This window comes from Corapipo altera, unplaced genomic scaffold, assembly GCF_003945725.1.
Source record: "Corapipo altera isolate COAL_440 unplaced genomic scaffold, ASM394572v1 61553, whole genome shotgun sequence".
NCBI classification, from domain to species: Eukaryota; Metazoa; Chordata; class Aves; order Passeriformes; family Pipridae; genus Corapipo; species Corapipo altera.
In genome coordinates, this window is record NW_020884918.1 from 4935063 (window position 1) to 4957548 (window position 22486).

General features: G+C 44.9%; 1 protein-coding gene across 3 annotated transcripts in view; it reads left to right on the top strand.

Annotated features, from left to right (window-relative positions):
- LOC113953191 (urea transporter 2-like) overlaps positions 1 to 22486 on the top strand; it is a 299021-nt gene that overhangs the window by 274391 nt on the left and 2144 nt on the right. For 2 of the 3 annotated variants that reach the window (XM_027656092.1, XM_027656093.1), the window contains 7 exons: positions 12359 to 12550; positions 14591 to 14780; positions 15226 to 15354; positions 17767 to 17959; positions 19409 to 19556; positions 21089 to 21223; positions 22396 to 22445. In XM_027656092.1, the coding sequence (XP_027511893.1) occupies positions 12385 to 12550; positions 14591 to 14780; positions 15226 to 15354; positions 17767 to 17959; positions 19409 to 19556; positions 21089 to 21223; positions 22396 to 22445 (1011 nt within the window). In that variant the 5' untranslated portion in view covers positions 12359 to 12384. The remainder of the gene's footprint in view (positions 1 to 12358; positions 12551 to 14590; positions 14781 to 15225; positions 15355 to 17766; positions 17960 to 19408; positions 19557 to 21088; positions 21224 to 22395; positions 22446 to 22486) is intronic. The other variant, XM_027656094.1, reaches the window with a different exon arrangement.

Genomic DNA, 22486 nt, shown 5'->3' on the forward strand with positions numbered 1-22486 from the left:
CATAAATCCTATATTGCCCAAACACTGGCCATGGAGGAAGCACTGAGGGTGACACAAGCCTAGGAGTACGGCATTTAAATAAGCTCACATGAGTTAGATGTTTCCTGCACATAACTGGAAGTCTTCATTGAAACAAAATGTTGCATTTTGAGCATCCAACAGAATCTAGTGCTAGGCCTAACCTTGGCTATAGATAAGGCATATTCCTCCACGTGAAAATTTACTGTGAGTAAAACAAGCTGAGGCAAACTCTATTTTCCTTCACCAACGTGCCAAAGTTCAGCTGTAAGGGTTTGCAATGCATCTTTCAAGTGCTGTAAAAATAACTTGAACAATGATATAGGGAATGAGAAAGGCAGAAAGTACATCAAGAGACTTGAGCTTAAAGTGTTCAAATAAAGGGACGTCAATATTCTCCATCACAGGACTCGCAAATTTGAAAATAACTGTAGCTCTGTAGTCACCATTTTCATGGAGATTATCCCTGATCTCGGGCCAGCCTGTGCCAGAAAAACATATCAAGGAAAAATTCAGTATAAGGCTACTAAATCAACTGAGAGCAACACAGCTTTCCTCCATGGGATCAACAAAATTCAACCCTAACCCTCATTCTGCAGCAATTCATTTAATGTTCATAATTCTTCCTGATCATCATCTTCTTAACATACTCATACTGCTAAAAAAAAAAAAAATTAGTAATAAAACATTTTTTTAAAACCCCTAAAATTATACAAATCATGAACATATCTGGCCTGAACAAATTCTAAAATCCTGATTATTTTTTTTATTTTAAAAAATTCTTCAACAAACAAGTTTGAATTTTAAATTTTAAATTCACCAATACCTGCCTCCGCATTCTTCGAAATCACTTCTGCCCCTGCAACTAACCCTCAGTCTCAGGCAACGCACTCTCCTCAGCCTAAAAGTGATCCCCAAACTGGTTCACCCACCCAGTTGTAAGAGTGAACCCAGTGTTACTCACATACACAGGGTGAAAATGAGGGTTCCTCACACAGAGACACCAATACCACATTTTCACCTCTTTCCACCTGAAGAACTAAGTGTTCATTGCAGAAACTGGCTGTGACTTTGTCTCTGCTTCCCTGTTTCAGAGACCCTAGCTCTAATCTGCTGCCTATATCCCACTCCTTCCTTTCCTTTCCTCTGGAGGAGTCCAACATTGACCTAATCCTGGATGTCCATATGTGTTTTTTTTCTGGAAGCCCAACCTGAACACCTCTCCAAGCTCTGGCTGGGTTATTCTCACTACTCACACTTGCAAATGATGCACACAAGGAGGTCTGGCAAAATGCTCTTTCTTTTTTCTCCCCCTTCCTTTTCCTCACAAACATCAATGTTTCAGCTAAAATATATGTAACATAGACTGTAGTCTCACTTATCCCCTGTGCAGTGGGTACTAACCTCATCCCCAACGTTAGCTATGGACTATACACCCACTGACCCCAACTCCCACAGCCAGGAGAAACCGGTAAAAAATGTCCTCTGAATGAAAGAAAATAAATCAATAAACTGGGATGTGCTATGCTGAATTTCACAAATCTTAATCCTGAGAGTGCTTTTTATCTGTAACTCAGTCAGTCTCCAGAAAACAAAAGGCAGGTTCTGGTGTTAGCTGAAGTCCTCAACCAGAAGCATGTTTAGAACAAAGGAGATAAGACCTTCTGCATCCATGGGGGAGGGCTGAACCTCAGACAACACCTAACATGACTCAAGGCAGCCTCAGCATGATCCAGCAATGTCCCCATTGACCCCACAGCACACAGAGCACACTTAAATATGTGATATTGCAGATATACAGTATTGCAATTTTTTTTAAAGATTAAAGCCAAATTAAACATTTTGAAATATCTAAATTTTAAAAAAATTAGTAATTTTATTCTTTTTCTTGTTAGAGGTGTTTTTAAAGGAATGGGGTTGTTCTGCACACACCTACAAAAGGAAGAGCAAGAAAAACCTTGCTCCATCCTGCAGTAAACAAGTCCCCATTTGTAAGCAGAACCAGAAACATTTTTCATGTACAACAATACAAATCCTGAGCAGCTCCCATGAGATTGATGGATATGACCCTTCTCTTGCTTTTATAAGTGATATTCTATTAACTAGAGAGGAATAAAACCTGAGATGACAGCCAGACTCCATCGCGTCCTCTGGGCTAGAGCTACTGCAAGGAAGGGAAGCAGAGGTTATGGAGCAGTGCCAGGGGCTGCCAGGAGTCCCAGCAGCCACAAAGGTGTTATCTGCAACCCTCACTCCTCTCCATCTCTTCCATCTTAGGTCTGATAAAAAGACCATTAACCCTAGAGGAATCTCTCCATCGCATTTCCAAAATTCATAAGGCCATTCCTCCAGCACACAAATGCCAGTCACCTGCCACATGAACAGTTGAACTGGGTGTGAACACAAAACCCCCAAATCACATAATCCTAGAATGGTTTGAGTTGGAAATGACCTTAAAGGTTTTTGAGTTCCAGCTCCCCTGAACAAGGGGACACCTTTCACTAGACCAGGTTGCTCAGAGCCCTGTCCTGCCTGGCTTTGAGTACCCTGCAATATGCCCCACTTTTCCATTTTATCCCAGCCGGTAATTCCCAAAGCTGTTACCAGCTCGGGAAATTTGTCCTGTCGTCTATAATCTTTGAAGTGCAAACTTCAGACTCGTGCAGAGCAGAGAGCAGAAGTGATGTCTGTGTTTTCAGGTGAGCAAAGCTTCAGACTTCAAAGGTTCCGCATTAAGTCTGTGAAGCTTCTTAAAGATTGTCACCTGGGTTTCTCACAAGCTGGCTGAAAACGCATCCATACATGCAGATAAACGTATTCTTTGATCTGAGCGATAAAAACAACTGTTTTTCTTCGTGTAAACTCCTTTTTTTCGTAAATGTTTATGAACTGTGGGAAATTATGTCTCTGCCAGAATTTAAAATAAAGTGATTCAATGGGTTTGCCTTTCGCTTACCATTCATTATTGCTCACAAACATTGCAGGAATCCCAGCGGAGTTTTCAAGGAAGGTTCATGGTGTTGTAGTTACCAGGGAAACACATGATAAATTGTTGCTATCTAAAAAAGAAAATCCCCATTAACTTTCTATTAAAGAGCAAGCAATGCAAACTACATGGAGAAATGCCTTTACGGTTACCATAATAAAATGCTGTATGTTTTGTTTCAAGATTTAACCAAATACTGACCAAGCTCTGACATTTTTATTCATTGTGAACAGCACCCAGCATTTTACAGTCTGTGGTTTACCATGCATTGTTAAAGACAGTCCAGTATTCAGCTGGGTCAGCCCAGGAACAGCAGACACCATGTGATTATGCCTGCAGTTAAAAAATTTACAGGGAAAGCTTTGCTAAGCTAGGCTAGAAAAACCAGCAGTCCATTTCACACAGAAATTAAGTCTTTTTGTCAACTCCCCATGGCTTGTTCAGGTTATCCAATTTCAGATGAAGAGCTTACAGTTTTAGCAACCAAATAATTTTGCATAGTGTAGGCAAGGCTTCTCAGTGCATGTTGGCATTAGTTCTTTGGACGTGGAGCACAAGTGTTGCAAATCACCAGTCACCTGGCCATACAGATCACTGATGGAGATGGGGATGCTCCAACCCTGCCTTGCCCTTGATGCTCCAGGGAGCAAGAACACCACATGGCATCACCTAAGCAGCCACACAGAAAAACAACAAAGCTTCCAGATTCAAAGCCCTCTTCGAGCACTTGCAGATCATATGAGCAGTTTGAGAAGGAATCATCACCCTCAAACAGCACCTCTCAGAGGGAGTTAATGTCCCTACTGTCTTTTGGTCAGTCTCCAGCCTCGGAGACTGACCACAAGAGCTGCTTTGACCTTATTGCAGCAGGAACTGCCTAAAACCACCTTCAGCAGAAGCTAAATTAAATCTGCCTTCTCCCACACTAAAATGTCCTAAAGGCACATTTCCCTCCCTGTCCTCTCTTTCACACCCATCAGTTACGGTATCTCAGCCCAGCAGAAGGCAGCTTTCAACAAAGAACAGTAATTTCACTGGCAGCTCCAAACTTATTCACATTTGACTGCCCATGTCTGTCACACTCAAGCCTTACAGAGTAAGACCCTGAATCTCTATAGTGAATTAAAAGGATTTATTCTCATTTAAGAGGTCACCTCTGAATTGATGAGATACATTCAGTAGCTGACTTACCCAAGTTTCCACTCTGAATTAACAAGAAAGCAGAGATATTGTCCACTTTCTTGCTGTATTATTCCCATCTTGCTACTCTCTGGATTAAAAAAGGCATTCATTTAATCGGAGCTCATGTTAGGACATCTAAGCTTTGTTCCACAGGAGAGGATCTTTAGAAGATTTCTGGCAAGTAGAGACAGTGTTATGGGACATAGAAGTTATTTTTTTCCCTCCTGGTGTGAAGGAGTAGTGACTGGTTTCAAAAATGAAGACATGCAGCTCATGATCAATGTGAAGGAGAAAGACACAGGGTCACATCAAAGTGATGTGTTTAGCAGTGGTTAAACATGAGCCCAGGGGCAATGGCCCCGGAGCTGTCCCAGCCGTGATGTGGCAGCAGGGCCAGGGCAGTGCCCTCCCTGTGCTGGCACTGCTGAGGCACCTCCAGTGCTGGGGCAGTTCTGGGCCCTCAGACAAGAGAGACATTGAGGGGCTGGAGCGTGTGCAGGGAAGGGAACGGAGCTGGGGAAGGGTCTGGAGCAGCTGAGGGAGCTGAGGGAGCTCATCCTGGAGAAAAGGACCTTCTGGCTCTGCAACTTCCTGACAGGAGGGGGGAGCTGGGGGGGATCAGGCTCTGCTCCCAGGGAACAAGGGACAGGAAAAGAAGACAAAGCAATTCTTTGCTATAAAGGTGGTCAGGCATCGGAAGGGGCTGCCCAGGGAGGTAGTGGAGTTCCCATCCCTGGAAGTGTCCAAGGAACAACTGGATGTGACACTCAGTGCTCTGGGATGGGTGACAAGGCAGGGATAGGACAGAGTCTGAACCTGATGATCTCTTTTCCAGCCTTTACCATCCTATGAAAAAATCTTCAAGATTTAAACACAGTATGGACATGAGGCTCTAGACCAAACTGAAAGAGCAGCGAGAGCTGTACGTAGGTAGGAATGAAGGCAGAGAGAAACAGGAAAAAAAGTGGATAAGGGAAGGCACAGTGAATCCAGGAGCTCTACTGGCAGGACTTTTTCCTTGACGTATCTGTGGAGCCTTTCCTGCTCCAGGTCAGACAGGATGGCCATCTGAAAACGTCTCACACCTTCCCTGTCCCTTCCCTTGTAAGAAAAGGCTCATCCTGGTGGTGGTCACACCTCTAAGGCCATAATACTCTAGAGAAGGGAGGGAGATTGGGTTCTCTTTGAAGGTGGGAGGCACATGTGACCTCCCTTACCTGCCTGGTTTCTCTAAATACCCTGAGGCACTACTTTAGTTAGAAATTTGACATCACACAGGTTCACACCTGGGTCTGGGTTTAGCCCCAGCTTTAAGTCAGTGTCACCAAGATGCAAAATGATGGAACAAAAGTCTCATTTTAGTCAGTTGACCTGTTTTCTTTTTCCTCATCTTATTTTTACTTTTACTGCTCTGCTTCTTAAATCCATTCCTAAAACAAGCAAACCCTTTCTGTTTCCATTTGCAAAGAATAAAAAAAAAAAAAAAAGAGTGAGAGAGACACACATACACAAAAAGCCAAAAAGAAACAGAGAATCCAAGTGGAGAGGTATGTGTTATTGGACAAGTGTTTAATTTATGGAACTTGGCTGGCAGAACAAGAGTTTGAATTGTACTTCAATAAGTGGAGCTCTTAGAATAAATGTGGCTTGTAAAATTGTTTTACAGTCTGCTTTGCCGAGCAGCCAACACCTCATGGAAACCTTTGAAAAACATTCTGTTTAGAAGCAACGGTTTTTATATTTCATATTTTCTCTATTTGTTTTCCCCTCTGGTTTTATAACTGAAACCATATGCAGGAAAACAGGATTTTTGTGTCTTAAAATATCTACCTGATCTGACTACTTCTCTTATTAAAAAAAAAAAAAAAAAAAGGTTAGCATTTTGAAAATTCTTCATGGATTAGGCACTTGGTTCAAACATGAACGTGTCCTTGTTTGATACTCAAGTCAGCTACAGGTTTCCCAAATAACCTTGGGATAGTCACTTTGTTGAGATTCATCACCTCTCTCCCCACGTACACGTGGTGCAGATGTGTGCATCTAAGCTGTCTGTCTTTCCCATTATAAACAGAAAATGTAACAGAATTTGAGACATGATTCATCTGTGTAGGATGAGAGGGGATGAATCATGCTCTAGATCCATATATTGTCCAGCTCTTCACTGGAAGTCAAATCAAGATGCTCAGGTACAGACATTCACACTGCAGATACCCACAGTTACCCTCCTAAGCCCCATCTTAGTCTCTCTGTGACGCTAAAAGGATGAGATAGATCCTTCTGGAAGGAAATTGATCCCATCCAATGGTGATGTCTGACATGCCTGGGTGATCTGCTTGGAGATTATATCGATCAGTTTGTGTCAACCCTAGAGAGACCACGTAACTGTAAGCCTCTAAATGGTTATAGGGAGTCAAGGGGAATAGATCTGGATTCAGATAATGTATTAGGAAGAAATGCTTCCCTCTGAGGGTGGTGAAGCACTGGAACAGATTGCCCAGGGATGCTGCGGCTGCCCCATCCCCGGTAGTCTTCAAGGCCAGGTTGGATGGTGCTTGGAGCAACCTGGGATAGTGGAAGGTGTCCCTGCCCATGGTAGGGGAGTGAAACAGGATGATCTCTAATGTCTCTTTCAACCCAAACCACTTTATGATTCTAAAAATCCTTCTCTACAAACACCATTCAGGACTGGCAAGGAAGTCAAACCCTCCTTCTTCACAGTTACATGCACACATGTCACACATACAGAGGATGTCAGCACAGCTTCTACCCCAAACACCAGTACAATCCATCAAATAAACTCTGTGCCCTCATTGGCATACTGGGAGATACTGCTGCAACAGAGGGGAAAGAAGAAGCAGTAAAGTTTTGCCTTGGAGCAAAGAAAAGTATTGCATTACATAGTGCAGAGACTGGGAAAGGAAGACACAGAAAGACTCCAAGACCACAATGTAAAAGCCAATTATCTAAATAAGGATGTAAGAGTCATATTTAGCCCCCTAAGTTAAACTATCCTGATTGCTAACTGTCTTGTGGTAGTTGTACTTGTACAGAAATGACAGAGCTGCTCTGGAATGTGGCTTCATTTAATGCCTGTGATAGGAAACTAGGTCACTTGAGCATTTTTTTTTTCTCTTTGGATAGGTTTGTTTCTTTGTTTGTTTGTTTGCTTGGTTTTGTTTTGTTTGTTTTTACTTTAAAGATATGTGGTTAAGGGTTTCATACCTGTTCTCAGAAACTGTGCTGCGTTCACCCTCAGCGAAATGCCCTGCTTTACTCATTTGCTTTCAACATCACTAGTTGATCCCTGGTAGAGCCTCACTTGGTAAAGTCATTACAACTCAGCCAAGCATTCTGTCACCATCCCAGAGCTTTTCCCTCTATCCATACATGGTATTTCTTTTCTATTCCTTTATGGTTTCTTAGGAGGGAAATGTGCTTTTGCTAACGCCTTCTTTTCGAGGCCCTTGTGTGGCCACATCCCTTGAAGCCAATGCGTTTCTGATCACTCTGCTTTCAGCACAGAGGTGGAAAGATAAATTACCCAGGCTTGGCTTCAGGTACCTTAGCACCAGGCTAAGTTCCCAACACAAACAGCAGCCCTGTAAAAAAGTTGGGTCATGTTACTCATCACCCACCACCCTAGTCATGCACCAGCTCACTATTCTGAAAAAAAAAAAAAAAAAAAATGGTGTTTTTTCTTTTCATGAGACGACCAGATCACTGCAGGCTGTGTGATGGTGCTACACTGGGAACATTATCTCTAGCAGCACAAAGAGAAACACAGAGCGTACTCTGGGAGGCTTGAAAAATACACATCTCTGTGCTGTCAGCACCCTGTGCCTCAAAAGCAGGCTCCAGCAGGTGTCTGTTTGGGGATGAGCAGGCACAGGTAGGTCTGGAGGTGACTCCTAATCACCCGGTATTACCCTGCAGTCTCATAAATGTCCTTAACGAGCAGGACTGCTCATTACCACACTGATGAATCAGTGTTTGCTGACAAAAAAACCCTTTTCTCGGGGAATTCCTCATCAGCCCTAGGTGTGCCATAAGTGATTCAGGCTCTCATTAGCCCTAATTAGATAATTGTTCAAATGATTTCTCTATTATTCATGGAGCCTGTACCATTGAGTACCAGCCTATCCACAGACTGACAGGCACTTGCTGCAAAGAAATGGTGTTTTTCCAGGGTGATATTCCTGCAGGGATCACTGTGCCCATCACAGCCCTTCAGGATCTTACCCACCTGTTGCAGTCTCTTGGGCTTATCTGATGTAAAGGCCCATGATTCAGCTGTGTAGAGGCTTTCAGCATCCCCAAATCTCTTTTTTTGCATTACTTCTTTCCCCCAAAATTTGGTAATTCTTCAGCCATCTCCTCCACTCATGTCCCAAGCTGCCTTCCCATCGGAGGAGGGTGAGTGTGCTCCCTTCAAGCAGAGTTTTAGTTCCTTCCAATTCATAGGAAGAAAGCAAACAGGAATCATAAAGAGGCAATACTTTTTTTTATTAGCCCCAGAACTTTGATGCCCTTCTTGATGTGGATTACAGGCCTGTTACAGATGGTTCAGTTATTCAAAAGCACTAGCCTGGGACTACAGATCCCACTTCCAGAAACTTCAAGGTTGACCTTGGCAAAATCTCTTAGGCTGGAGTTTTTCTTGCCTGAAAACAGCCCTCTAAAAGCTCAGCCACCAGGCTCCCTCTGCAGCCAGTGGAAAAAGAGAGGCAGACACCCTTTTTTTTCCCCATCTCAAATAGGTGTGTAAGAAAAATGGGATATGAATTGCTCTCTGGGGGTGTAGTTTTCCTCTACAGAGAGGAATTGACTGCAAGGGGGTCTAACATGACAACTTTGCCCTTAACCCCTAACAGTTCAACGATGTGAGCAAAGACAAGAATTTTAAAAATTCACAGGTCCCACATCTCAGTTTCAGAGGGAATTGAGCTGTGCAGTCTTGTAAATACAGGGTTGAGGAGCTCTGCAGTCATGCTTCTGTTTGTAAAACCCACAAGTGGTTTTTCCTGGTGAGGTTTCAAACAACCATAAGTTTTTCAGGTGCTATGATGAATAGATACAACTACTCAGTCTTTATCCTCCCTGCTGGTTAGAGCTGTACTGTACTGCTCATGGTGGTTACTGCTCGCAGCAAAAGGACCACTGACCTTTCTTTATTAATGGATCCTGGAGAATTCCAGGCCATAAGAGACATTCCAGTCTCCTTTGCGTAGATCCACAGCAGCTATTTGAGCCCACCTCAACCCTTTGAATTATTTTGAGAGGACTTCTAGAAGAACATGACCAAACAAATAGGCAACACGGAATAGAATCATGGAATTATTAAGGTTGGAAAAGTCCTCTAGGATCATTGAGTCCAACCATTAACCTAGCAATGCAATCCCACCCCCAACCCATGTCCCCAAGTGCAACATCCGCAAGCCCTTTGATCACTCCTAGGGATAGTAATTCAACCACTGCCCTGTGAAGACTGTTTCAATGTTGACCAAAGAACCATCTCTGATACCAGACACATTTGTTAAATACGACTACTAAGTTCTGGAGGGAAAGCAACCTCAAGGGCAGCCTGATATTGCTCTGGAATCTCTACTCTGCTTGTGCTGTTGACTTCAGGCCTTGTGTCCCTCACAAAAATTACTGGTTACCTATCTGGAGCACCCAGGTTGAGCTGTCCATGGGAACAGCAGTGAGCTGACGTGGGCTGACTTTCACCTGAAGGTGCCCAGAGCTACACTGACTATCAGGAAACCCAGAGCAATGATGCATCTTACAGAGGCCCAGCCCCCGTTGGATGTATCTACACAAAAATATCTGTTTTTCCAGCAGGACCTGGCCTCTTCCTGTCTCAGAGGGATGCATATTCCCAATATCTGACCATTGCATGCTCCCTCAGCCTAGAAGACACAGTGGAGGAGAAGGGAACTCCTGCTCAGTGTTCCCTATACCAGTGTCCTCCTGTCTAGCCACAAGGAAGCAGCCAAAACTGACAGTCATCAAGGCTGCCTTAAACTGAAACAAGGGATTGGACTCAGTTTATGGGCAGAATCAGATCACAGATAGGAGAAAACCAAGAGGGACAATAAAACCACTGCACCCCTCTTCTTCTGCTCCTTGCTTGTTCCTGCATTGAGTGCAGCTGTGCAGAACCTGGGAACCCTGCTATTTACAACCCCCTGAGACACTCACAAGCAAGGACTGGATCAATTCTCCTATGAAGACAGTCTGGGAGAGTTGGGGTTGTTCAGCCTGGAGCAGATTCTGGGGAGACCTTAGAGCCCCTTTCAGTGCCTAAAAGGTTTCCAAGAGAGCTGGAGAGGGACTTTAAGCAAGGGCCTGGAGTGACAGAACAAGGAGGAGTGATTTTAAACTAAAAGAGAAGAGATTTAGGTTTGATATAAGGAAAAAATCTTGGCTGTGAAGATGGTGAGGCCCTGGTACAGGTTGCCCAGAGAAGCTGTGGCTGCCCCATCCCTGGAAGTGTCCAAGGCCAGGTTGAACAGGGCTTGGAGCAACCTGGGATAGTGGAAGGTGTCCCTGCCCATGGCAGAGGGGTTGAAATGTGATGTTCTTTCACATCCCTTCCAATCCAAACCATTCTCTGATTATCTGATTCAAGGTTTGGAGTCTCCTTGCACAACCACATTTCTTGCTTTAGACCACTCAAAACCTTCTGTGATTCTCCTCCGTCAGGATCACGCAAACTGAGTGATGCTTAGGCTTAGTTTACACAGCTCCACATAGCAACAACACCTCTTGGCCAGCACATCCCTCCCCAGGCTGGTGATGAGGTCATCCCGAAGGCTCTCGCTGCCGTGGGGACGAGCTGCCGGCAGGGAGAGCCAGAGCACTGGGGAACAGGCGCTGCTCGACGCGCTGCCAGGGGTGAAGGGAAAGCAGCTTTTGATGCTCAAGGACCTTCTTAGGAGGGCATTCCGAGCCACAGATCTTTTTACCATCCGCCTGTTGGTGTTCGTCTCTGCAGAACATCCTTCCCTGCAGCCGAGCATCCCTTCCCAGCCCGTTCTGCTGCTGCCGCAGGCGTTAACACTGACAGCCAGCCTGTCTGAGCTACCCAAAAACAGCCTCTCACCAGAAGATGGTGCCCATATTCCACGGAACTGGGGGCAAGCCCTTCACGATGCAGTCTGCTTTGGGGCTAGAAGAAACTCAGTCGCGCTTTTCCAAAACCATTAGAGCAAAACCCACATCTGATACCAGACTCCCTCAGGCAGCAGGGAGGAAGTTTTGCAGGTGTGACCTGCAGTGTAGCAGTATTTTATGAACAAAAAAAATAGGCAACATGAAATAGAATCATAGAATTGTTAAGGTTCTGCAGTGAAGTGTATTTTCTCTTTAGAGTTTATATTGTAATGGACTTTTAATGAAAGAAGCCCTGTAACTGTAATTGTGAGATTAATAAACCTCTACCCCTGATGAATATTCACCTGCTAACTAAAATACACACAGCTCTGAGCCAGGGTGCTTATCTTTGTCCAGAGCCACATGTGGATACTGATTTCTGTGCAATACTTTGATGCTACCCCGGGTTGCTCTCAATAGTCCATCAAAGGCAGACATGGAATGAGGGGTGATACATGAAGGCACCAGCTCAAAACATCAAAAGGGATACACACTTCAACTTCTCCTCTAGTATTTTCTTGTCCCCTGCTCTCTGCTTCTGTACTGGCAATTTGCATTGCTTCCCTCCAGCTCTCTGCTGGCCAAACATCAGCAGTCTCCCTCCTCAGCAGCTGTCAGAGCAGCTATACTCAGCCAAGCATGGTGAGCATACAGGTACCACTCAGTTGCTTGGCAAATGTCATGTCCCCTGTCAAACCAGCAGCTTGTCATGGGCTGCAAAAGGAGCTGGAGTGATGGTGGGATGCTGCAGGGCACCGGGGCCACATCCCTCTTTTCCCCTGCAGCTCTGTGTCGCAGCTCCATGACAGCAGCAGGTCACTGCCTGCCCCACATCACCAAGAGCAGACACCACTGCCCTGGGCAGCAGCAGCACACACCACTCTCAGCAGTGGATCAGGCAGATCCCTTCTCCATAGGCATCCCATCTTTGGAAAAAAGATATCAGCGTGGGGTTCTGAAGGTTGTCAGGGCGCAACCCAAAAGGTTTTTCTAACACATCATCTCTGTGGTTTCCAGTTGTCCTTCACCTTCACCCAAAAAAGATGGAGCTCGGTGAAATCGTTGTGACTGAATGTTCCAGCGAGAGGCCGATGTACAAGAGGCGGGTGCCAAGAGCCCAGGACCTGCTGTGGAGAAGCAGAAATTGGATCCACCAAGTTTTTGGGTATCTCACAGGAGAAATGAAAGAATATGGAGAGTGGATGAAAAGTAAGCACAGGGATGTGTTTGGGGCTCTCTGGTTGGGGAAATCTCTGTTACCAACAGTACTTTCAGTGCTGGGGCACGACATGAGTCTGTTTCACTCCCCCAGGCAGAGCAGAAGCAGCATGGTCCAAGCTCATTTCAAACTTCTGGCTTTGTCATTATCTCATTCTCAGGAAGGAAATCCCACTGCATCCTCTTTCCACCACCACGGCTGCACGCAAAATTCAGCACAGGCCAAAGACATCTTTTACACTTAATGAGTTATGTGTCATTAGCATCACATTCCTTATAGCAGTGCCCAGAATCACACGTCAGGGCCAGGGATCAAGTCTCGTTTGTAACGGCTCTGGACCAGCCACAGTTCCTCATCCACATGGGAATACTGTGGGCAAAGGCTCTTGTGGTTCCAGCTGTGGGGCAGCAATAGGCACTGTGGCTGTTAGGATGCTATAAAATGCAAACTGAGACTGATCTCAAAGGTTCAATGTTGAGACAGGAACAGTGCATGAGCAGATGGTCCCTGTTACCCAGAATTACCAGGAATGTAGGTTTTTGAGAGACTGTGTAAGACTGTGGGTCCCCTGTCAGGGCTAGGTTTGTTAGCAGAGCAACTGCAGCAGTGGGAGAGAAACAAGTGCACAGACAACCTGTGCAGCAGCTATCACTGGTGGAGAAGTTGGGATGAAATGCTTCAGACAGGCTCATCAGGCTGCAGTGTGTGTGATTCCCAGACACAGGGAAACATCTCCTCCTGTTTCTCTTTGCTGCAGCAGTCCATACGTTTTAGACAGCTTTTCTTACTCAATATTTTGAAAACATTTGGCCACTGTCCTCTGGTTATATTTGAATTTTTATGGTTAATACTTGTGTCTGAATCTGAGCACATTGCTGAAAAGTGTTTCACAGCTCAATACCAAATAGGAGTTAAAATTAATTCAGACAAGCCTGGTCATTTTTCTCTTAGAAACTCATTCCTCCTCCTTAACCCTGTCTGGAAAGAGTTTTTTAGGAATAAGTCATTGCCCATAATCAAAAAGTAGCCTGACACTTAATCCTGCATCTAATTAACAATCTAAGCTAAGAGAATTAATTTCAAATCTTTAGGAAGATGAGAGCTGCATACACACAGTGTATGAACATTTTGTACATGCAAGCTCCTCTTTCTCACCTATTCTCCTTGCACCTATTCTCCTGCTGTGTGTTTAATAACACACAACAGTTCAGAAGTGGTTACATTTTTCCCAGAAGAGGGGAAAAAAAAATTCTAGCCAAGTACTAGCAGTAACATTTATTACACACTACAAGTCCCTCCTCTGCCCCAGGAGATCATTAGAAGCACTGTACATAGATGCCCTCAGACAGACTGCCCTCATCCCACCTTCCCCTTGCACTCACCTGGGGCACCTGAGCTTGGTGCCCTTGTTTGCTCTGTCCAGGTTCAATAGCCTTCCCTAAAGAACAATAACTCTTTGTTCTTTGAAAGTGCTTCTTTTCCCTAAATACAGTCCAAGTTATAACTATTTTCTTAATTTAGGTTCTTTAGCTCTCAAAATACTTTTTAGACACCTTTGACCCCCTCTCCTATATGCAGTGTACCAGCATGTTCTCAGTTGCTGATTTTCTTTCTAAAACAGTAAAATTGTTTCCTTTTCATATTTCCCTGTCTACATATAAACCAGCTTCAGAGTCCCTCTCTGCATCTGAATTATACACCAAAAAAAGTCTGTTTCCTCATTAAACTTATAGCAGAATATAACGTGATCTACCATGCAAGCAATTGTTTGACTATCTTTTGATCACCATAAATAAATCACTTTTTTATCAATCCCTCCACGAATCTTATAGCAGTGCCCAGTCCATTCCTATTAGTTTTCAAGTGCCAGATGCAAAATACACTAAGGTAACAATGAATCAGAGAGTGGCTTTGCAGTTTCCCCTGTTAATATCTCACCTCTGTTCCGTGGCCAGAAGGCAGCTGCAGGGATGAGTGTGCTTTGCTAAAATGATGCCTTACCGACAGCATTCTCCTTTGATCTCCTACAGACAAGCCCTTAATGGTTCAGCTGGTGGACTGGATCTTGCGAGGGACCTCTCAGGTGATGTTTGTCAACAACCCCCTCAGCGGGCTGATCATTTTGGTGGGCCTTTTCCTCCAGAGTCCCTGGTGGATGCTCACGGGCTGCACTGGAACTGCTGTGTCCACGTTGACTGCACTGGCTCTCAGTCAGGACAGGTAGGTGGTACCTCACATCCTCGTACACTTAGTAAAAATTGGTTTGTTGTAACATCTGGAGCCCACTGATGGCTTGTAGCCACTCGTTCGGGACAGCAGAACAGCTTTCCTTACAGGTGGTTTGGAAGCAGTTGGGTGAGGACAGAGCTGTGCTCCGGGAAGAACTAACCTATCCCCACAACTCTCTGTCCTCATGAAAACAGATGGTTAACTCTCTCTGACAGCAACTGTCACAACCACGCACCTCCTACAGGCCACTAAGGAGCCCCCTAGACCCCCCCATCCTCCAAAAATTCCCAAACTCTCCCCTTCCACACGCCAGTAAGAGACAGTACATCAACAATCTCACTGCTTTTTTTATCCCTCCCTTCACTGGGAGCAGGGCACTTATAAACTGCACGATCAGCACGCCTTGCTACCTTGCAGACATTTATCTCCATCACAGGTCAGCCATCACAGCTGGGCTGCACGGCTACAACGGGATGCTGGTGGGATTGCTCATGGCCGTCTATTCCAGCAAAGGGGATTACTACTGGTGGCTTCTCCCTCCTGTGGCGGTTATATCAATGGCCTGGTAAGTACCCCTGCTCCTAAGGACAATTCTCACACCAAAGTCCCCTCTGCCCTACACCAGTAACTCCTGCAGTGAGTGGCAGTGGAATGATGCGCTCGTCCACGTGTGGAGCTCCCGAGGGATGTGGCAGGAGCTGAGGGCACAGACAACACTGATTACAGCACATTGATAAAGCAGCCCCACCCCAATTCTCAAAAAATATACCTCAGGAACTGGACACATTCGGGGTGGAGGTCATGGTGCCCAACACCACAATGGTTCTTCCACGCCCAGGTGCTGAACCAACCCTGTGCTCTCCCTCGGGCTGAATTCAATATTCCCCTTCTCAGACATGCAACCAGTCACGAGCAAAATTAATTCCTCCAAGCAACTCCAAACGCCAGACTATGTCCTTCCAGGATTAAATTTTCCATTTTTAAACATGGACCCTAACAGCACTGCAGAATTTATTTAACAGCCTTAGCTGAAATTAATTTGTCACATTTTAATCACTGTAAGCAAGAAGATGCAAGTCATTATTGGATTTCACTACTTTTAAGATCAGATTGTTTTTTTTTAATATATTTCATTTCTTTAGTCTCTCTCAGCAAAGGTCATTTTATAACAATCTCTCAAAACCCAGTGCATGCTGCGAGAATGTTTAGCTTGTCTTATCTGCCAGAATTCCTTGAGGCTTTTTGTTCAAACTTTTCTTCATTCTTTTAGTTCACAAGACTCGAGGGTAGAGCTGAAAGATTTTAAAATTAGACAGTTCAGTGATGTTTTAACTGATATTTTGAATTTCAGCTTTAGAAGTCAGCATTTCTTTAATTGTTTCCTTTTTTCCTGACAAGATGTATAAGTGGCAGAAGCTTTGTATTTCAGTACAGAAATTAGGACACCATTTTCACTGAAGTACTGATTCTTTTTTTCCTACAGCTAGAAGCAATAAATCTGTAAAGTCCTTTGGGAACTAAATTTGTCAAAAAAAAAATAGTCTTCATCTGAGATTATACAAGGAGAACAAAGCATTTTTCCCACTGATAGCATCTACACAGCAGGCCACAAGATGTTGCTTTTGAAATGCCAAATAGTTTGGGTGGGGTGGGGTTTTTTTATTATAACCAGCTTAATGACCTTCTGGGACTCAAACGCAGCTTCTTGAAAAAATTAAGTCTTTAAATTGATTTTTTGCAAACTATGCAATGTCCACTTCTGCTTGGAGTGGACCATAAGAGCTATTCAGCTCACTTGTATCAGAGGAGCTCAGCTGAAAGCAGCAGAACAGAGGCCATTTCCATCAAGGACAGGACCTGGCCATTTGCTCTCTTCCACAAGATTTCTGGGCCCCATAAAAATTATATATTACCCTGCCAATATGATCCCATAAAGTCCTTCATGTAGGACACACAATTCAAGCGGAAATCCAGCAGTCCCGAAAATGACCCTGAGATCTGGCAAAGTTTGTATTCCAGGTTCTACAGACAAGAACTTTGGGAAAGGCCATGGCACTTCAAGGTTTGAATGCTTTTAAGCGTTCTGTCAATAATAGGTTGAGGGTCACCCCAAACACTTTAATGTTGAATACATTCAATCAAGCTCTTTTTAAAGACAAATCTCAGTTTTCAGAAAATGCCATGTGATTTTGGATAGCACCTGGGCAGCACACAGTAACATCACTGTCTTTGACATACACTCGAACATCAGTCAAGGTCTGGGTGATGTCTGGCACCAACATCTTTCACAGCTCCGTTACACTGGTGGCTTCATCTTACACTCTATGTAAGACTGAGGAGCCCTAAGGACTCCTCACTCCCCAAAAACAGTGTCTAACATGATAAATATTTCTGTGTTCCTTAGTGGAAGATTTTCCATCCTCCTTGGTCACCTCTTCTGCTTTATTTCTCTTCCAGAGCCATCTTCTGATATCCTTCACACTGTTTAAACAAAAACAAAACAAACAAACAAAAAAAGGTATATTAGGTAATTTCCAGCTCCCTCTTGCCTCCTCAAGACAGTAGCTTTTTTTGACCACCTAAAGTTCTCCATAGTTTTTCACGTGGCATTCCCAAAATTGGCTCTTCTGTTTCCTGCTGAAATTTTCTCCTGAATAAGAAGTCAGATTACCTGTCTCCACCCACACCTAAATGCTGTATTAGATGTATTTCTTTGCTGATTCCCTGAGCTCAGCATAGCTACCAGAGTAGCTGTCCAGAGAGAAGGGTGTGCAGTTTGCACCATCCATGAATGGATTAGATAGTTTTTTCAGAAAGATGAACAGCGTTCTGCAACTCTTTGTCTGATGCAGACTAACATATTAAGGTAGTCACTACCTGATGTTTCTAAATGTTCCACCACTATAATTGTTCCACGTGTTCCACCACTATAATTGTTATGTAAAATTTATGTTCATGTCTCTTCTCCTCTTCTCAGCCCCGTCCTGTCCAGTGCTTTGGGATCCATCTTCAGTAAATGGGACCTTCCTGTTTTCACTCTGCCCTTCAACATTGCAGTGACTCTCTACTTGGCAGCCACAGGACACTACAACCCCTTCTTCCCCACCACCCTCATCAAGCCTGTAGCTGCAGTGCCCAACATCACCTGGTCTGCAATCAGTGTCCCACTGGTAAGCTTCCCACCAACAGATCCATGATACTTCACAGAAAGGTGAGCATGAAGGCGTTCACTTCTGGATGACATTTTCACGTGGGTCAGAATGACTACAGTATGTACAGCCAGGATAATTCACAGAAACATCATTCAGTGCAAAGAGAGTAGTGCCATAAGATCCCCAGGGACAGTCCTGGCTGATCCAGTAGAAAGGTCGATGGAGCCTGAGGGAACAGAGATCCTGAGCCTTTCACTCCACCTAAACTTGGACTGCCCCAAAACAAGTCTCTCACATGCTGTCAATGCAGAAGTACATGTGGACAGGCCCTCCTGCTGTCCAGTTTGGGTTAAAAACACATCAGCAAGACCGTAAGTGGTAACTGACCCAGAGGATAGTGATCAACAGCTCAGAGTCCCTGTGGATATTGGAGACAAGTGGTGACCAGTGCTTTCAATATCTTCATTAGTGACACAGACAGAGGGACCAAGTGCACCCTCAGCACACCTGCTGACAACACCAAGCTGAGGGTGCAGGTGATACATCTGAAGGACATGACCATCCAGAGGGACCTGGAGAAGCTTGAGAAGTGGTCCATGAGGTTTAACAAGACCAAGTGCTGGTGTTGCACCGGGTCAGGGCAATCCCTGGGATCAGTCCAGGCCATGGATGAAACAGACGGAGCAGCCGTGGGGAGAAGGACTTAGGGATTCTGGTGGGGGAGAGGCTGGACATGATCTAGTCCAGAAACCCCCCATGCCCTGAGCTGATCTCACAGCGTGGGCAGCAGGGGAGGGGGGGATTCTGCCCCTCTACCCTCTCAGGTGAGAACCCCCTTGCAGAGCTGCCTCCAGCTCTGGGGGCCCAGCACAGGATGGACATGGACATTGGAGCAAGTTCAGAGGAGGCATCAAGTTAATTAGAAGGATGGAGCACCTCTTGTACAAGAAAAGGCTGAGAGAACTGGGATTGTTCGGCCTGGAGAAGAGAAGGCTTTGGGCCAACCTAATTGTGGCCTTCCAGTACCTAAAGGGAGCCTACGAGGAAGATGGAGAGGGACTTTGAACAAGAACAGCTGGCAACAGGAAAAGGGGCAATGGCTTCACGCTGAAAGAGAGTAGTTTAGATCGGGTATTAGAAAAAAATTCTTGACTGTGAGATTGGTGAGGCACTGGAATAGATTGCCAGCTGTCCCACCCTGGAAGTGTTAAACGTCAGGTTGAACAGGGCTTGGAGCAACCTGGGATAGAGGAAGGTGTCCCTGCCCATGGCAAGGGATTGGAATGAGATGATCTTTAAGGTCCCTTCCAACCCAAACTATTCTATGACTCCATGATTTACTCACAGTCAAACTCAGAGCCAGGGTTCCTTCCTTTCCATTTCAGCCAATAGCTTGGAAAAAATAACCTCTGTGTCATTCAGGGTACGGAGAGACAATAACATGACCTTTTCTACCATCTGCTGCAGCTCCTACAATCCATCCCAGTTGGAGTTGGTCAAGTGTATGGCTGTGGAAACCCCTGGACTGGAGGCATTTTCCTTGTGGCTTTGCTTGTCTCCTCCCCACTGATTTGTTTACATGCTGCAATTGGATCGACAGTGGGGATGATTGCAGGTAAGAATTATTCACCAGAGTCATTTCTACAACCAAGATATCTTGACCCAAGCCATTACACGACTCTGTCCAGGCTTTACAGTTGTATGTGCTCGTAGGTAATTGGGGCAACACTCTCCTTTTTCAACTGCCTCTAAATTTGGAAGCTCTTACTGAAGGTCACACAACATAGTGAAGGCAAGAACAGAATAAGGTTTTCTTTGAGCTTTGAATTTGTTAATAGATTTGTAACTCAGGCAGGTGGTTTGTTCCACCTTGCTTAACCCTCTAGCCATTGGGTGTGATGAATCCCATGGAGATGATCTTAAAGAAACCTAGAAAAAGAGTTTCAGAGGTGATCTCTTGCCTCCACAATTGTTTTAAATTACCACCATAAGCAGATGTCTGCCACAGAGCTGATCAGCCAAGGCAAAGAAAAAGACTTTTCTAGATGCAATTTGCTCTATCCTGCTGCAGATTTGTAAAAATAGCTAAATGAATGCTACTAAAAATGGCCTGTGTCTCCACTAACCAGAGAAACAATATTAAGTTAAGAAGCATGAACATGACCTTTGAAGTTAGACAACATTAATACCACTCAAATGATCAATGGTAATAACAACAGGGGATGGAATAAGTGTAGTCTGAGACAACAACTTCGGAAAAGGCACAGTCGTCCAACAAGTTCTCTGTGCTTTGAAGCACTTTGTACAAGACTGGAGCTGCCTTATATCGGTGTTTTTAAATAAAACTGTCCAACTTGTATGCCTAGGAGCATATGGCAGGTCTTGTACAGGTCTGACATTTAACCTGGAAGAGAAAGGTCAGGGGAAAGTATCTGGGGATAAACACGGTGATGAAACAGAGGACAGATCAGGACAAAACAGCAGGAAATGCATTAATCTTACGAGTGGCATGAAGGTGGCTTGTGCACTACATATTGTGCTCTCCTTTTGGCTGAGACTGCTGAAGCCTGTGAGGAATCCTGGAAAAGTTTCTGTGAGGTCAGACTTGGAGCAGACCATCAGCTCCCATCCCCGTGGAGAATTTCCACAGCACTGGTGAAGCAACCATCTCTAGCAACTAGACCGCATCTAGCAAAGGTCACTAGGAAGAGATGGAAACCCTGCTTACTCCCACAAAAGACATGCAGTTGTGCCTCTGATATCCAGGATCAGGGTAGGTATAAGGTTTAAACAGTATGTGTGAGCACAGCTTTCTGATAGGAGGACACCCAGGGGGGAAGGTTCTCGTGGCTGGACCCTCCGCCTGGTCACCTGGGGGAACAACTACAACACACACTCAGTGCATGCACAGAAAGTTTTGCCTAAATTAAACCTTTGAGACTGGGCCAAATTCCAACCCTAGGTACACTATCAGAGCTCCAAAATAACTACCTTCCTTTTTCTGCAAGTGCACACTGTGCAAACGCGAGCAAAGATAAATCCATCTAGACATCAAGAGGGAAGAGATGACGGATCCCCAGTAAGGGATGGGTCTTCCTGTAGACACCTCTCATACCTGACCTCCCAGCCTTGCCTTTTGTCTTGTAGCACTGAGCATTGCATCCCCATTTGACACCATCTACCTGGGCTTACACAATTACAACTGTGCCCTGGCCTGCATCGCGGTCGGGGGCATGTTCTACGCCCTGACCTGGCAGACGCATCTGCTGTCACTTGCCTGTGGTGAGTACCTCTTACATAAAGGAAAACCAAAAATTTGTGCAGCCAAGGCAGCCTATGAGTAGTGCAGGTTTAGGGTCAGCTACCAAATGTAGGCACTGTGCAAGAGCTGTTTCTCTGGTGGTAGCAGCGTTGAGCCTGAATGTGCAAGTGAGAGTACAGAGAGAACAGCATTAGACCCTGAAAACATAGAAACATCTGGAAAGTGTGGAAATACCATTTGTGAAAGGGACACAAGCTATTTCACAACAGATTCACAAAAACAGCCTTTTCATAACTATAGGTATCATTAGAGGAAGCGTGCCATAAGAAGAGAGCTTTTGCACAAGGTCAGTTTAAAATCCATCCACGCGAGCACCCTGTCTCCAACAGCAGTCAAAACTAGGCACTATGAGAAGAACTTAATAAAAGAAATTTCCCATTTAAGGGATTCCTTAGATTCACCCAGCCTCCAGTTATCTTCATTTCAGTAGTTTTCTGGCCTGAGCACAGTTTCTAGATTGGTCAGTAGCTTTTCCTTCCTTGACTTAGTCCTTGGTTGCCTGACCTTTGCTCCTGTTTTCCCACCTCTGGCATCCGGTGACAAGGAGAGCCACTGCTGACTGCCTGTTGTGTGAAGGCACAGGACAGAGAATTTCAGTAGTCCCACACTTCTGAAGAATTTCTGCAATTCCCTCTGCATATGGGTCAAGTCATGTCTTCATTCACCATCCATCTCTACAGAGCACAGAGGATGAAATGTAGTCACAGAATTGTTTGGGTTGAAACCTATCTTTAAGACCATTGAGTACAACTATTCCCCCCAGCACTGCCAAGGCCACCACTCACCCATGTCCCCAAGTGCCACATCCACAGGGCTTTTAAATCTCTCCAGGGATGGGGACTCCACCACTGCCCTGGGCAGCTGTGCCAGGGCTGGAAGACCCTAATATCTAATCTAAATCTCCCCCTGGTGCATCTTGAGGCCGTTTCCTCTTGTCCTATCACTTGTTACCTGGGAGAAGTGATCACAACTTTGGGACATTTCAACTAGTTGTTGAATTGTAGAATCACACCAGGTAGCTGGCAGGATATTTTACCATGCATTTGGACAGTGTTACTGTGTGTGATAATTTCTTTGGAGAATTGAACAATAATTTCTTCATCCTGAGCTCTCTTTGGTCTTCTTTTCTCAGCATTATTTTGTGCCTACTCCGGAGCAGCTCTTGCTAATGCCCTCTCTGTGGTAAGTTTGGTCCCTTGTTTTATAATTGGGGGGGGGGGGGG